Genomic DNA, 16799 nt, shown 5'->3' on the forward strand with positions numbered 1-16799 from the left:
AAAGGCATCAATCAACAAAGAAACACTGATGATATGAGAGTCTAAAAATCACTGGAACACTTGTAGAGATATAAATGCAGCAGAAAATTGACAGCAGTGAAGATATGCAAATAAATAACATTCAGCTTCTGAGCACACCAAAGGAAATAAATCAACATACTGATCTGTATCACTTCACAATGGCTTGACTGCTTAAGTTTAGTATCTATTTGCCTGTCAACGCGTTTGCAACAAACGTGGGTAGAGCCCTTCCCAAATCTTCGTTCGCGAAGCCCAGCCATGATGATGATGCTGATGATTTGCCTGTATTGACACCTTCAGTTGTGCACCTGACTTGAGCCAGAATGCCCTTACATTAGTGTCTAAGGATATAGTACAGCTCCTTAGCACTGCTGGAAATAAAGAAAACTATGGAAGTCTAGGAGAAAGTGTCTATCTAATGTAGTTGAAACCCAGCCAAAGTGCTTCTCAAATCAAGTCCCTCTGAAGACAGAGCTGAGATGTTTAAAAACTGTCATTTCTTTCTTTCTTTCTTTCACTCGTGTATCAAAGGCTTGCGGTCTTTTTAGCATGACGAGAAAAAAATACTTGCATCTGAATTACAAAATGCACATTTTTCAGGTTCACAACCAAACAACAGATTCTGGCATGGCTCCTAAAGTGATCCAACTGATGCACAAAAAAACTTTAGTCTGCTGGGTGCTCCTGTTACCTCTCTCACACCTCTGTCATGAATCTGAGAGCGCCTTTCAAGAAACACATGCCACCTGAACAACAAAATATTTCCTCCTGCAGCTGGTCACAATGTGCTAAAATTTCAGAGCAATTTATATGTTGGCTGTTTTCTGTTAATTAGATATATGTCCATTTCCATACCCTCAAAAATATTGCATGACATTAAGGCACAACAATACAGTAAGATATTCCTACAGGGCCTACAAGTAGTCCAAATCTGCTGGAGGATAGCTATGCACATTGCTTCTGTGACTTATTTTCTAGAGTTCTAGCATTCCTCTCCAAAAATAACAAAAAGTAATATTATTAGTGTGTGACAAATAACACCCATATTTTCTCTCTATACAAGCCTGATTCTATGTTTATAGTTGCAAGGGATATGATTTCAGTAATATTGTCCTGAACGCAGCATTTCTCTTTTGTAGTCACAGACTTCAAAAAGGCTATTACTGAATTTCTTTCTGTGACCATAATTAAATTGTGACTTTTGGTGCCAACAGAGATGTTTCAGTATTTTTTCTACGCCTGTGTAAGAAGCTGTACACATCACATATTCATAAAGTAGCTGTAGCAGGTCTTCAAGTCTTGATCAAATGATTCCTCCAAGAGGTTGTGTCAATTAAGAATGTCACTGTACTCCATCTACTTTTCTCCACCCTTTAGCTTCAAGTTGTTCTTTCCAGCTCAGTTAGTGGAGCAAACATCATGAACATGCCTTATTCCTTTGGGTTGGGAGTCACTAAGGTTAACTCAGACTGCTGTTCACACCAAATGCTCACACATTTTCTGCCAGATAAGCTTTCAGGAGTGGTTAAATCTGAAAAACGGGGCCAGCAGTGAAGAATTCAGTAGAAAAATACATTGAACAGTCACAAATCCTTCCAAAATGAAGCTTTGACCTTGATCTTAAAAGGCAAACCATTCATTTACATTAATGCTACATTCCAATATACCGAAACAGGTAATGAATACCATATTTCAGAAGGACATGAAAGAAACTCACCTTTTTAATTTCTTTATATAGTTCTAACTGTAACCTGGGAAGATTGGAATCCATCAAAGCCTGCAACAAAATGCATTGAGAACACACTGTATCAGAGGGGAGGCAGTTTAGAGGAACGACATTACACTTGCAATAGAACAGTTTCAAAAAAGGCACAGAACTGTCTCATGGTCCCTATATTTGATGTATAACCAGGAAAGCGATAAACACTGAGGAGGGACACCTTTATCCTTCACGCAAATGCAAACAAACTCCACAAACTCTATTTGTAGCTAATATTGACTGCTTTATCCACTCTACCTACAAAAGGCCATATGGGATCAGACTCCAAGCAGAGCCAACCCATCGTGCTTTCCAGCAATTGCCAGGAACAGATACTCAGGAATAGAACATTAAAACACAAGAATAGTATTCACCAAGCAGCAAGAGGCACCCCCTGCTATACACCCACACTGCCAAGCAGCCTACTACTATTTCTCAAACTGAAGCTGTATTTGTACCATTACCTTTAACAGCCCTTGAAAATCCCCTCTTTCATCAATCAGCCTATTTTTTGCAGCCACTTAGTACCACAAGGTGTTCTGGACACCACAAGTGTCACTTCCCAAGATCTGATCAAGCACACAGCAACAGCGTACACCTTGTAGTTTGAACCTGCACTCTGGCTAAGAACTCATGTATGTGAAACAAAAGTAAGCACTGAGAAGTAGTAATTTTCTGTTCACCTCAACTCTGCCGTTCTCTTTCTTTGAAGTATCAGAGAATACAAAAAATACGAAAACAGTTCTGCTATATATAATCTCTTCATGCAGAATAATTTGTATACATTTGGTTACCCTTTCCCTTCCAGTTTTCTCTCCAGTGTGTACTACTATTTCTGAACGTTTCCACCACCCCTTCCTGAGACGAGAGCTCCAGGCAATGTGAAAGTGCCTGCATCGGGGGTTCATACAGTGCCTTAACGTTTAATATTTAATTCTTTATTCCCTGCTCAATAATTTAATAATTTCTAATTTTCTAACTGCCTTCCTGGCCACCAATCATTAAACTCACATCTTCACAGCATTACTCAGGGTGACTACAAAATCTTATGATACACACTCAGCTGCAGGTCATAATTGCTTAAGCAGGGTTAGTGAAGTGCCTGTGGCTCCTCCAGACCACAACTTCCCCCAGCCTAAAACTCTATGCCCCAAAACTCCATTCACACCAATTGTATAACTGGCCCAGAAAAATCCTACCTGGGTTGTATCTTTATATTAACATAAGCACCCCACTGTAGACTGCAGGTGCCTAAATGACAGCAGGTAGGACTTACTTGATAAAATTTAGTTTTTTATGAGATGTTCACTGCCCCTGTATATAAGGATATCAAGCAACATAACAGGGCACCAATTACTATTTGGATTCAAGGCTAAGTTGTCCTTACAACACACCCAACTAGAGCAACTCTTGTTGCTGGTGTAAAACTATAATTTTAGCAGGTTAGAATTTAAAATGTCATCAGAAAAAATTGTAAGCACAGTCACTCTAAATAACTACAATAATAAAACCCAATTACTGAGACCAACTGTACTCCAATCTGTGTGAAGAGTCCCACCAGTATCATTAGCACAGAGAATACTACAACACTGTGCATCAGCTTCAGAAACAAGACAGTTTGACCTTACCCACAGAAAACTGGTAAACTCACAACTTGGTATTTTTTCTTTTAAAGGTATCACCAAGGTATCATCAAGGTTGATCAAATTTTGAGCCATGTATGTTGTCTTTGAGGTTCTGACAGATAAGTGTAGTGATACTTAAAGACGACCTACAGAGTCCTTGTCTAAAGTTACGTGGTCAGCCTTGTCTAACACAGAAGTGTTAGTTTTTCAGTTCGACTAACGAGCATAAACTCCAGACACACAGTTACACAAGTAATGCTTACATCTATATTCTCCAATTTCAAGAGAGAAAATACAAAACATCTACCTAGCAAAAGAATTAGTCTCTAAAAATGCCTGAGGTACTAAAGAAAGCTGAACTTGGTCTAAAATGCAAGCTCAGGGGTCCAACACCTCTGTTCCACTCATCACAAGCATCACTGCAACTTGCACAACCAAAAATAAAACTGCACATCTTTTTGTCTCTGTATTTATACACAAGAGTGTCTGCCTAAAGACTAACTTGCTCATACACAGTATGAAACATAAAAACAGGATACAAGCTACAACCAGCTTCCATAACAGTCTGATGCATCCCTGTGGTTGGAATATCACACTGTTACCATTTCAGAGCTGTGACCAACTGGCAAGTCTAAGGACTGATAGAAGACTCTGTCATTTAAAATCGCTTTAATCTTTAAAACAAAACCAACTACCATACAAGCATTTGGAAAAAAAAAAAAAAAGTTTTTCAAGTTACCTTCAACCACGCCAGAAAGCAACAATATTAAATAGATTAGGGAATTTATGAGGTAAGTTTTATATCAAGCATATGTAAAAGTTTCACAAAAAGTAGGAAGTAAGTTTGCATGTTTGCAGTTTCAGAGCATCTTTGAAAGCAAATTAAGTTAAATAATAGTGTATGCATTTTACAGAATGCTCTCCCACAAATGGAAAAACATTTAAATCAAAGTGAAAAGAGCAAAGTGTCACAGGGCAAAACAAAGAAGGAAGGCACCTGCACTTCCTCATTCCCTATCATTATGGAATACACTACATAATGAGTAAGCTTTCTTCACACAACTTTCAGCCACAAGCTCAATCCCCAAAACTTAATTCCTTCAGATATCAAATAAACAGAAGTTAACTGAGGAAATCCATAAAGAAATCAGGATGCTTAGTTTGCTTGCTTCTATGCACCCCTTCATGCTAAAGAAAATCATTATTTGCGTATTTCTAAAGCGCTTGCATCAACTAAGTTAATTATGCAGGTACCTAAGGTTGACTTAAAGTTCAATTATTTCCAGGGAGAAAAAAAGCGCAAGCGAAGGTAAACCTGTCCTGAAAGCAGCAGCTCCAAGGATTTACTCAAAAGGTTCATTTTAAGATATTTTGAATCACGATTTAGACCTTGCCTGACCTCCTATGAATGCCCATCTGCTGTTCTCCAACAAGCCCTTCACTCTGGATCACAGTAGGGGAATAAACAATCTCCAGAACACCATATTTATCCTAAGTACTGCCTCAAATCTCCTCCTAGAAGTCTCAGCAAATCACACTACCTGAATTGGGGCATACTACTAGCCCAGAATGAAAAGGCACTACAGCTTTCAAGCAGCTTTTAAATAATATTTTTACCTTTCCTCGTGCTAAGTATCTTTATGTTTACAGAGCAATAACAGAGTATTTCTCCCACACAAGATGATTAGATGATTTTAGAAAAGTCAACATTCTTGTTTTGGTTAACTTGAAGAGAACTATTGTTGTTAATGAGCAACTCTACAAAAGACTAGATTGGAACAATGAATGACAGAAGACAAGTTAAATATGTTGATCTGGGCATTAGAAGCTCTCCTAAGAGCACGTACAGAATTTAGTAAAGAAGCTTACTTAGCCTCTTACATTATGAGGTATTATTGAAATAAGAAAAGCAACTGCAAGAACATTAGTGTGAACTCATACAGGACACTGCATCAAGAAAAGGCAAAATGTGGTTCTTACTTTAATAACTTTATTAAGGCATTCATCAGCAACCATCCGGACGTCAGATTCTGCATCCTCACTGCACAGGAGAAAGAGTTCCATAGCAATGCCCAGCAGCTTCTGAAATTCTGGAGAATTTCTAAATAAACAAACATTAGAAAATTACAATGTGCACTCTGAAAAGGAAACACTAATGCTGTTTTTGAAGGAGTTTTATAATCCAACTACACATATATTATACACACTTACACAGGAGGAGAAGACATACAGTGTATTAAAACACTTCATCAGGAGCTGGGAGATCATTTCCCTGCTCTTTCCTACATAACCTGGCCAAGTATTTGACCTCTGTGCCTAAGTTTCTCTGTCTGCAGTAGAAGGATAATGCCTACTCTACCAACAGTTAAAACAAAAGTACTTCTTCAACTTCTTGGGATGGTTAAAAGCACAAAATCATGCCATTTCAATTTTAAACAGAAGTGTAGCACTTAAAACCAGCAATTATCAGGAATCCTCCAAACAGGTAACACTACTAAGTTGCTATTCATCCTAATGCAATAAATTAAAGACATTGTCTTACCTTAAAGACTGAGCAACGATGTTTTCACATATTGTTAGACAATGGTTCACTCGATCTTTCTTGGTAGCTGAAAGTTCTTTCTTTCTAAAGGAAGAAAATAATCACAATGAGTCTGAAACAAGAGTTCAAAAGTGACCATTGAAACAGTCTTGCTGGAGCAGCATCTAATGATTATACACGAAAAAGATGCACTTTCTGGTCATTAGACAAACAGCTATATACCAACCACCTGTAACCCCAGGAACTCATATGCCAACTGCTGCTGAGAGCAGGTAGGACACAAGCAAAGGGAAGGACACAAGCTTAGAAAGACAATAAACCATTTAACAGGGAATATCATATTAATTCTATAATTTTCACTGAGAAAACATTCGGGAAAGAAAAATGAAGAAGAGTAAATGGAAAGGAAAGAAAAAGTGGAGCAGACCTAGAACAAAGTGAAAATAAAAGAAACTGATAGAATGAAAAAGGTTGGGGAAAAGAAGCCATGAGAACAAAAAATACCACTTTTAAAAATACCTTCCTCATATATAATATCATCTTAGACTTTTTTGTCTGCCAAGGTCTTGAACTTGAGTTCTATTAAATGGACCATATTGTATCTGAACTGCAAAAGATGACAAAGCAATCCAATCATAGACTACATTCATCCAAATGGTAATTACAAAAATAGCAAAGCTCAAGGCACAGTCTCTGCCCATCGAGAATAATGTCCCTACAGTAACACTTGGTATAGCCCAGAGTGTACAAGAAAGAGAATAAAATGCACAAAATCAAAGGATGTGCATCCACAAATAATGCAGAGCACAATATGAAAAGCTTCTACTTCACAAAATCTGTTTAACATTCACTTCAGCATGACATAAGCTCTTGAAATAGCAGCTCTTCCCTGCTCCACCCCCAACAAAGGAACTGAGAACAGAGAGCGAGACAGACTCTCAACCATGACTGTGAAATTTTATTTCAGCCTGCAGTATCTCCTACTCCTAACTTTACTGACACAGAATCACTTCCAGGAAAGCAGATGTTACTTTTAAATAATTAAGCAGTAGCAACACTAGAGCAAAACCACACACCCAAAGGTACTTTTCCTGAGTCTGTTTCACAATAAGGAGTTACCAGCTCCTTCACTTACATTCACAGAGAATCTTCCTTTTTGTTTTTCAAGTGAAAACTGATCACCTGTATTTTTAGTATATAATTTTCCGTCTTAGCAAAAAATAGCAAAACTCATCAAACAGCAAAACAGTGTCTCTGAACTAGAAGCTGGAAAAACATGTGAACAGCCTTAAGTTGCATTAATATCATTACCACAACATTAAGGACCAATAGCAAGTAGCCAATGAGCACAGTAAATTAAGCTAACTCAAAATACAGTGTTTGACAATTTATTTTATTTTAAGAATTACACTGTAATATTTAAGAGCTTTAGCTCAAATAATAGTACAGTTTTGGAAAAAGTCATTCTTTGCCAGTATCCCTGTCCTTTTTCTTCCATCAGGCTGGAAGTTGAAAAGTGTTACATTATTCCCAAGATTTCAGTTTTTCCCACAAAGATCCTCTCATCTCATCCCAGAAATACCTTCCATTTTTAGAAGTTTAAGGAATAGCTCTGAACAAGGCCATTCTTCCATTATGGTTTGGCAGCACTTTATTTAGGCAAGCTACAGCATTCCTCAAAGAGGATCCCTTCTTGGGCTTGTGCTCTTAAGCCACTGGCAGAACATGAGCAGACAACCTGAATTTGACCAAGATACACAATTCTTTCTCTCCCTCTTGAAAAAGCACCAGAGTCTTCAGCAGCATTTCAGATCATCTCTAACAACACATCAAATACTCCCCAAGATGCCCATCTGATTTCACAACGTCAGCACCACTGATGTGAACAGCCACCTCGGAAAATAAATCATTTCACCTTTCAGGATAATTTTGCCCAGCATTGCCCACATCTCTTATGAGCACCATTTTCAGCACACGTTCAACCCAAAAATAGAACAGGCACATCTGAACTTGCACATAAGCTCAGTATTCCAGATACAAAACACATTAAAGATACTGCTGAATGAGACTGCTTTCAGAATAAAGTTCTTTATTATCTACACATAATATAGCCCTGAGCAAGGCAGGCTCTGCTGTTCAATACTGCTCAGACTAATAGAGATCAATCTCTCGGGCAGATATCTGTAAACAGAGAGCTCAACTAACATTTAATCTACCACTGAAAATTCTGCTGAAACAACTAACTTAAAAATTAAAAAAGGCCTGGCTAGAGAAAATTTAAGTTCTAAAGAAATTATTTAAGGAAATGAAAAGTGGAAGGAAAGCCACAATGTATATCACGTGCATGCACACATTTTCTGTGCCTACAGAGGGAGAAGGGTAACAGAACAGGATCTAGAGAGAACATATGATTTTTTTTATTTAAAAAACAAAAATAAAGCTCTATTCAGAAGTATCATGAAGTCCGGAGGCAAACTGCTGATGAGCATACCCAGGGGGGCAACAACAGCACCACACATTTGATGAATCAATCACACATATCTAATGAATAACAGAAGGCAGGAGATACTGGAAGTAGCAGTTATCTACAGGAAAGCTTCATCTCACATGCAGAGGAGTTTAATCTCCTGCCTACTTCTACAGACCATCTCTAGCCAGGAAGATTAATGAACAACGTAAGAAAACCATCAAGCCTGGATAATTTTCCCCTCTGAGTCCTGATGAGCTGACTACAAAGAGATGCAGCTCAACAATGCTAATTTTTATTAGACCTTGAAATTAAGGATATGTTACCAGTAGAGAAGTTCTAAAGCTGAACCAGCAATAAGAAAAAGGGCCAAACCAAACGGCTTGACATTAATCTTAATCTTAAAAAAAATAACAGGAAACTAAAAGCTACTCTATTAATAACAAACAGAAGTATGAGGGGGTCAAGAAACAAACTAAGTTCAAATATGGGAGACAATTGAAACAATGTGTATTAACACAGGCAATGATGGGTAGTCAAGTTAACCAGAACTGGTCTACTAGACACTTTAGAAATGCTAATTCCAAAACCACCATCTAGGAACCACCACTGTCAGGCAGGGTAATATGTATTATCCACACTCCTCACATGGTCTTCAATGAAGCAAAAATTCATGACAGGCATCCATATAGCACTAATCAAGCCAATCTGTGACCACAGCTCCAGGCAAACATAAAAAAAACAGAAAAACTGGTGAGTACAGAAAAAAGCATATTGATGGAGAGCACTTGGGCTTTTGCAGCACCTTTTGCTGTATCAGTAATGGTTAGAATCAAGTGTTTAAAAAAAAAATTTTTAAAAATTACAATAATTGTCTATTAGAACAAGTTGACAAGAGAAAAGGTGAGGAATCTCCCTTTGGATTAACCAAATAAAAGCTAAATACCTCTCCAGAAGAAACACTAATAAGTCATTCTCTCAGCTGATAAGAAGTAAAAATTAATAAAATGTAAAATATACGATGTGTGATGACCTGTCTGCTTTTTAGTTTCAGTGAGTAAACTCTGAATTTTTACATCATACTAATAAAATTTTAAGTTAGTGGGAGCTTTGTAATACAAAACACAACACCCAATTTAAAACAAAATCGAAGAGTCTGAAAAAGATAAAAATGGATAAGGAAGAAAATCAGATGCCTCAGTAGAAGTGCATAGAAGCAATATGACAGAGAGCTCAAGTTAAGTTTCAGTAGAAGGGAAAAAAAAACCACAAGAGATAAGAGAAGGGACCAAACACTGACATCTGACTGTAATGCATAACATAGGCATAACATGATTATTGCTGATTAAAATCTCTCAAAAAAGAAAAAGCTCTGACCTTCTTGGTAAAAGCTTGGATTTGATTAATATTTTAATAAAAAAGTAAAGACAGGATATCAATATTACCAAAAGTTCTGGAGTCACTGTCTTATAGCAGAGTGAAGAAAAACAGGGATACATGTTGTGCAAACAATAAATTCTTCTCTACCCTGATCTCTCTGATCTTAAAACATTTCAGCAGGAGACAGCCCTCAATAGGACACAGGATCCAGACAGAACTACAAAATATTTAAGTGCTATTTACACAGAACCATAAGGAAAATAAACACAGAGACAATTTTCCTTTCCAGTCCATTACAAACAAGAAAAAATAAATGCAGACAGTATTGTGGATTACATCCAAGATGTCACCTGCCATTTCACTGCAAGTTTGGGAAGCTTCAGCAAAGGCTGTTACAATGGCCTTTTACTGGCTTTTATAAGGCTCAGTGCTGTCACTAAATTTGTACTGCTCCTGGGGGCATGCAATCCCATCAGCTTCCTGAAAACACAGCCTATTTTTAAACACAAAGCAAAGTCAACAAGGACAACTACAACACTAATTTTTTAATGTTCAGAGTAGAACATGCCTAAATTTAGACCACCCAAACCAAGCATGATATTCCTCAGCAAGCATCACAAAGAATTTTCAGGATTTTCTCTTGAAATACCACAACCTGTCTCATCAGTAACTTCCTAGACAGACTTTTTGAACTGCATATAGGAAAGACTAGAAATAGATGGTCATCCATCCCCCATGTCACCCAAAGCACTAATATAAAAAATGCACAACAGTAAGTTAACTAAAAACAATCAGCTCATGAAGATGAGTTTTTTCACCTATTATGCACCAAGTGTGACGATGCATTGAGACTGTTTGAGACAACACTCTCCAAACAGAAACAGTCCCAACAGTGATAATTTAGTTGGCAACTGTACCAGAGTGTGCTGTGGGAGCAGGTGGCCCAGAGCCCGGAGCCACTGCTTCGCTTCCTCTGCCAGCACCGTGTGAAACCACCAATTTAGGAGTTACCTGCTCCCCAACCCTTCTGCTTCCCCCATCTCCCCAATAGCTGGAGAAGAAGTAACAGTGTGACTCATGTCTTTATCCTGTAAAAACCTGGGTCTTTGCACCTGCTGAATAAAAGCTATTTTAGAGGACGCAAATGAAAGGGGCAGCACTTTGGTACTGAACAGCTCCTTGTCCTCCAATAATGCCTCCTGATGGGACACCAGAGCATCTCATAGATATAATGCATTTGTCCCTTATGCTTAAGAAAGCAAAAGGGTATCAGGAATATTTAAGCTAATCCCTCTCAGGTCTCTGCAAAGCAAGTCACAGCACAAGACTTTAAAAGAAGTTTATCACAAACAGACATATCCACAGCAACTCCTTTCAAACCTTTCAGAGCTCAGACTTAACTCCATTCAACTTTTGAATTCATAAATGTTAATGCTTGTTTTTAACTCCAACATGAACTTTCAGGGCACTGTTCTGACAAGACCGAAAAAAATCAACCAAGTGACAATTGACACTCTTAAAGATATGAAAGTGAACTACAGAATGGAAGAAATTTCTCTTGCTCTGCCCTGAATCCTTATTTCAAGAAACCTGTATAATCAGCTGGAGAGAGCTCAGTGAAAAGACACTCACGCAGAAAGAATCAAGCATTGAAAAACAAGGTTTATGAGGGAGGATTTCGAGAGTTACCAGAAAACAAAAGGTTGAAAGGAGGGCTTTAAGTTACGCTTAAGGGGTTTTGCCTTTTTTTGCAGCAGTGTATCAGCCGAAAATAAGGTTCTCCTTCCTAGACCCAGTCTGTGAAACCCACACAGCACCGCTGTATCCCCCGTTCATCACCCGCACCGCTGCATTTTCAAACGTGCTCCCCTTGAAAGTTACTCCGCACTTAAACTTCAGCAGAGTCGGCGGCAGTAGCAGCAGCAGCCGGACAGGTCTGCGGAGCCGCCTCCTGCCCAGGACGGGGCAGCGCCGGGGCCGAGCGGAGGTGGCGGGGCGGCCGCCCGGGCCCGGGTGGGGCGAGAGACGCGCGTGAGGACCCCCCAGACCCGGGTATGGGGCACTCACGGTCTCTGCAGCGGCTCCTCGGGCAGGGCAGCCGGGCCCTGCTGCTGCTGGAAGGAGCGCAGGGACTCGAACGCCTTCGTCAGCTTCTCCATGGTGGCCATGTCCGCTTCGCCCGCGCCGCCGGCACCGGCCCGCGCTCAGACCCGCCCTCTCGAGGGCGCCCCAGCGGGCCCGAGCGCTGTCTCACCGCCGCTGCCGCCGCCCCTGCCCCGCTGCCGCCGCAGTGCCGGCGCTGCGCGGGCCCGGGCCCGTCACAGCCGCGATGAATGGGGCGGGCGCTGCCCGGGGCCGCGGCCGCCTCCCGTTCGCCCCGCCGCCATCTTGGACCCGTCCCGGCGGCCCCCGCGTCGCCGCCGCCCCGCCCCCACCGGGCCGCCCCGCCCACTCCGGCCCGGCATCACGCGCGGTCAGGCGGCAAAGGGGCGGAGAAACAGGGAGAGTGACAGCCGCTCTGCCCAATCAGAGAGCGGACCCCGCCCCTCCCCGCGCGCCGGAGCCGGCGGGAGGCGCCGGGTCCCAGAGGCCGCCCGGCGCTGCTCCGCGGCGCCCCCTGGTGGTGGAAGGCGGCCGTGACCCGCGGCCCGTGAGGGGCCGGACACCCGCACCTTCCTCAGGGGATACTCCTCGCACTCGTACAGCACACGCTAAACACACAGGATACAAGAGACAGTATACAACATTTAAATAAGTGATTAGATTACTAAACACTTAGAAATAAAATCAACAGTATTGTGAACATTCCAATTATAACCACTGATTTTAATACATCCACTCGCTGAATACAGATTGTAAATGTCAGCTGATGAGACCCCGTAATTCAACTTATATCTCAAACACATGAAACTGAGTGCCAGCAATGGAAATGGAGAACAGCTCTTGGAACTATTAAGAAAATAAATTTCTAGTAATTCCACTTGGTTATTGGTAGCACACATGAACAAAAGAAGCAAAGCTCATGTCTCTGAATATTCAGGCCAACAGAAGTCATCACAGATCACATTCCTGCCAAATATTCAGTAACTCAGCGCTCTACCAGTTAACTTTATTAGCATGTTAATAAAAGACAAACCATTTGAAACATTCCTCTGCAGTAAATCTATCCACAGTACTGAAAGCAACTCAACTTAGAGCAAACCCCTATTTCATTATAAACGTGTAACAAAATGTGAGCTTCTAAGGTAAAAAAAAATTATATTTTTCTCCGATCAAGCTTGCAGAAAGGTTTCTCTGGAACATGTGGATGATCATGAATTTTTTATCTAGCAAATGATACACGATAGAAGGTGACAGCAGAGCTGGAATGCTGCACACACTGTGTCAATCGCATGTGTCACTCCACACTTCCAAATAAACTTAAGCACATTAAGAAGAGCATAAGCTCTTATAAAAGATTAAACAAGCCACCAACCAAGTCGGTCCTTGCAAGACTGCTCTGAAGCTTTAGATCAAATGTGTGCCAGTCCCCTATGGGCTGCTGACTCACTGGCAGGAGCGCCGAGGCACTGCCTGCCCACAAGCACATCCCTCTGTTCTTCTTGTCCTTCCCAACCGGATCGGCGGTGGGGGCCCTCTGGCTCATCAAGCAGGAGTCGAGACAAATGTAAGACAACTCGGGGGCATCAGGTTTTTCTTTAGTGAGTACCTTTATCAAAAGTACCCAATCCAAATTTACTGCCCTGTGGTTTTGCATGTATCGTGTCACTGATCCTGCCCCACAAACAGCCGCACTGGCAAAAACAAAGTCATGTAAAACAGGCAAGGGGCAAGAAAAAGCAAGCGGGGTTAGAAATGGGCATTTTTGTAAAGTTAGTATAACCTCAAAGAAAAACAAAGTCACAATTCCAATGCATTAACAGTGCACACCTTAAAGATTATATGAAATTTAGTGGATGACAATGAAATAATCTCAGCCTCTTGGAGAAAAAAAAAAGGAACGTGCTCTTACCTTGTCTATAAGGTTACCTCTGAATCTAATGTTTTTAAGAACAGGTTGGACAAGCATGTCAGGAATATTTTTCACTGTCCTGAAGTCACACTTTGGCCAGTATTTCTGCATTTCTGTGAACGATTCACCAGGTAATTGGTACTACTCAAATAATCCAACAGACTTCACAAGACTGCTGGCCCACGTGGTTTGACATACGCACAGATAATCTGCAACATTTCATAGCACAGTTGTATTGTTGTTAAAGTAATTAATTTGAAGCTGTTTTGTAGAGCATTTCAGCACTTAGTCCTTTAATTCATGTCATAAAATTACAGTAAATGTGTTGATGAAAAACAGCCCGTCCCAGTAATTTTTTCTGCAAACAGAAATTTATGCAGAAATCCAGATTCAGACCATGAGATAAAGTATCAGCTGAGCCGATATAATAAAGCTAGGGCACTTTTTCCTGGATTGGACTATCTTACATTTGTAAAAAACTTACAGTATGCAATACATATTTTTTGCTTCAAGAAATTGTAAATTTCTTTTTCAAATTACAATTTTTCTTTTTATTCTATCTCAGATACCATGACAGACATGGTAAATAAATCACATTAGACAGTAATAGATGTGGTTGAGATATGCGGCAGTGTTTTGCTTTTATTTCAGGAATTACAATGTTAGAACATCCAGGAAAACAGCTCACACAAGAACAGTCAGTGGTTTGGAGATGCTGGAAATAACACATCACATTTAACAGTCAGCTTCCTATGCCTTGAAAGAATTCTGGTGTTTTGGACACATCTGGAACATGACAAAAAACTTACCTACATCTCATGTGCAAAACTCAAGTTACACCACAAGAACAATTATTTATGTACAATAAAAAAGAATTGTACATTCAGCAGAAGAGACATCATAAGCACCAAAATAAGCCAGGCAGGTAATTAAAATCAAAGTAAACATGAATTCTGTTTAAAGATGCTTTCCAATCATTCAAATTTTCGAGGACTTCCTAAAGAGAAGTATATTCTGAAAATCTATACTAAAATGAAGGTGGTAATTCCAATGTTAAATTAACGTAACACTAAACTGTAAACCACAGAAAAATATTCCTTCTGTTGACTTATTTTAGTAACTTGTAAATAAGTATTCTCTCAACAAATGGCAATGAAAAATTTCTTGTATTTCTTGTTCACTGTTGTTTGAAAAATAATTGGAGTGCATTCTAAAAATGGATTGCTACTGTATTTAATAGCTTCTATCATTGATTTATAAATTAAACAATTTCCTTCTGAGATGGAGGCAGTTCTCTTTCATAACCCTTCAAAACTACTGTTTTAAGACTGATTTGGGAAAAAAAAAAGACAACATCTATTAAAGGCTAAGATTTGTCAATAATGCTGTTGTCACAGAAATACCAGGTTTTTTCCTATTTAATATTATTTTTAAATTCTCGTTTTTTCAGCTGAGACTGTTTTGTTGTTGTTATAATCCAGAAACATAACACTATCTCTATAATGAACACTATGCCTCAGGGGGGCCAAGGGGAGGAAGCTGACAATTTTTTTAGTAGGAAAAAAACCAACCCTGAGGCATGAAGATTCTATTCTGTTGGTCACAACATTCAAAAGCATTAAGTAAACCAATAAGATACTGGTACATTGTTTCACAGTTTCTGAATTTTGAGCTAACTAGAGATTCATGAGGTACACACAAGCAGACATTGAGACTTATGTACACAAATGCTTGGAAAACAAGTCACAGAAAAGGAGGGTTGATCTCACGCAAATAACTCCATGGAATTCCATAGATCTTTCCAAAGCTTGCACCAGCTGGGCTATTGGATTGTCTCACTGCTATTAAAGCCTTCTAACACATAGATCTGGAATCTCAATGAAGTCATACCAAATAACAAGAATTTCCTTGGCTTTCCCCCTTTTCCCCCCACAACACTTTATTGGGAATAAAAGGCTACATAAATCAGTCAACACAACCTCCTGCCTTCCCCTTCTTTGTCTCAGTTGTGTCCTAAAAAAAATCAAGATGTAAGTTGATGTTAAATTTATCACACCACAATATTTTGCTTTCAGGTGTTCTCCCTTCTCCTTACCCCTTCCCCACTTTCAAAAGGCATCTCCAAGCTCCCAATACTCCAATAAAGACATTTAACCCATGTTAGTCACCTTAAACACCAAAACATCTTCATCTCCACGTACCGTATAAGGAGAGTTATGTTGATCCTTCCAGTCTCCTGTCTTTTCTAATTCTTTAGGGGATTCACATTAGATAATATCTAGTCATTATTATGTGGTTGTATTTCTAGCTAAAGGGGACAAATTTTTAGCAGAAAAATGCCATTTTGAGCCTACTGGGGAAAACCAACCAACCAAGAAAACCCAAACTTCAAAAGGAATGGAATTTAGGTCTGAATCCTGCAAACGTAGTCCACTCAAAACCAGTTCAAAAGTATTATTGAGAACTGATGAAAAAACTTGTGAAAATAAACAAAATAAAACTTCATAAAAACAAACAAATTCTCCGCTTTTTTACAAGGAGTTCCTTGTCCAAAGAAGCAGACATGTAAATAACCACTTTTTAGGAACAATTTCCCTTCTCTCTTCATCTAGTCTTTTTTTTTTTCGCAGAACCCTGGAGAATGTGTTGTCTCAACACTCCAAAATAGAGAAGTTGATTTGATTTTTTTTAAGTTAAGATTCCTCTCCATCCAATGAGGAAAGAAAATTTGAAATACCTGATAAATAAACTTGCAGATATTTTTTTTTAATCTATTAAAGCCCATTCCTGTATTTTCTTCATAAAATTTACTCAGCTTGTGTCCATGGTATTCTTGCCCAAATTTCAAGCTGTTCTATGCAAATATTAAACCCACTCTGTCACCCCATTTGTCCAGTCTTAATAAGCCTCCTTTGTCTCAGAACAGCAAACCTAAGAGCTTAAAAAACTAATCCCCTCAATCAGGGAAATGATGACTTCTGCAACCAGGTAGG

General features: G+C 39.5%; 1 protein-coding gene across 1 annotated transcript in view; it reads right to left on the reverse strand.

Annotated features, from left to right (window-relative positions):
- The window catches only part of LOC113983557 (huntingtin-like), a gene marked incomplete at its 3' end in the record, with an annotated part of 34262 nt that extends 22090 nt beyond the window's left edge, over positions 1-12172 (reverse strand). The window contains exons 1-4 of the mRNA XM_027712762.2: positions 11862-12172; positions 5948-6031; positions 5386-5506; positions 1739-1798 (exon numbers count right to left, since the gene is read on the reverse strand). Of these exons, the coding sequence (XP_027568563.2) occupies positions 1739-1798; positions 5386-5506; positions 5948-6031; positions 11862-11962 (366 nt within the window). The remainder of the gene's footprint in view (positions 1-1738; positions 1799-5385; positions 5507-5947; positions 6032-11861) is intronic.
- Between the last annotated feature and the right edge of the window lie 4627 nt (positions 12173-16799).

The sequence above is a fragment of the Pipra filicauda genome, unplaced genomic scaffold, assembly GCF_003945595.2.
Source record: "Pipra filicauda isolate LSUMZ 115617 unplaced genomic scaffold, ASM394559v2 scaffold293_size922472_pilon, whole genome shotgun sequence".
Taxonomy (NCBI): Eukaryota; Metazoa; Chordata; class Aves; order Passeriformes; family Pipridae; genus Pipra; species Pipra filicauda.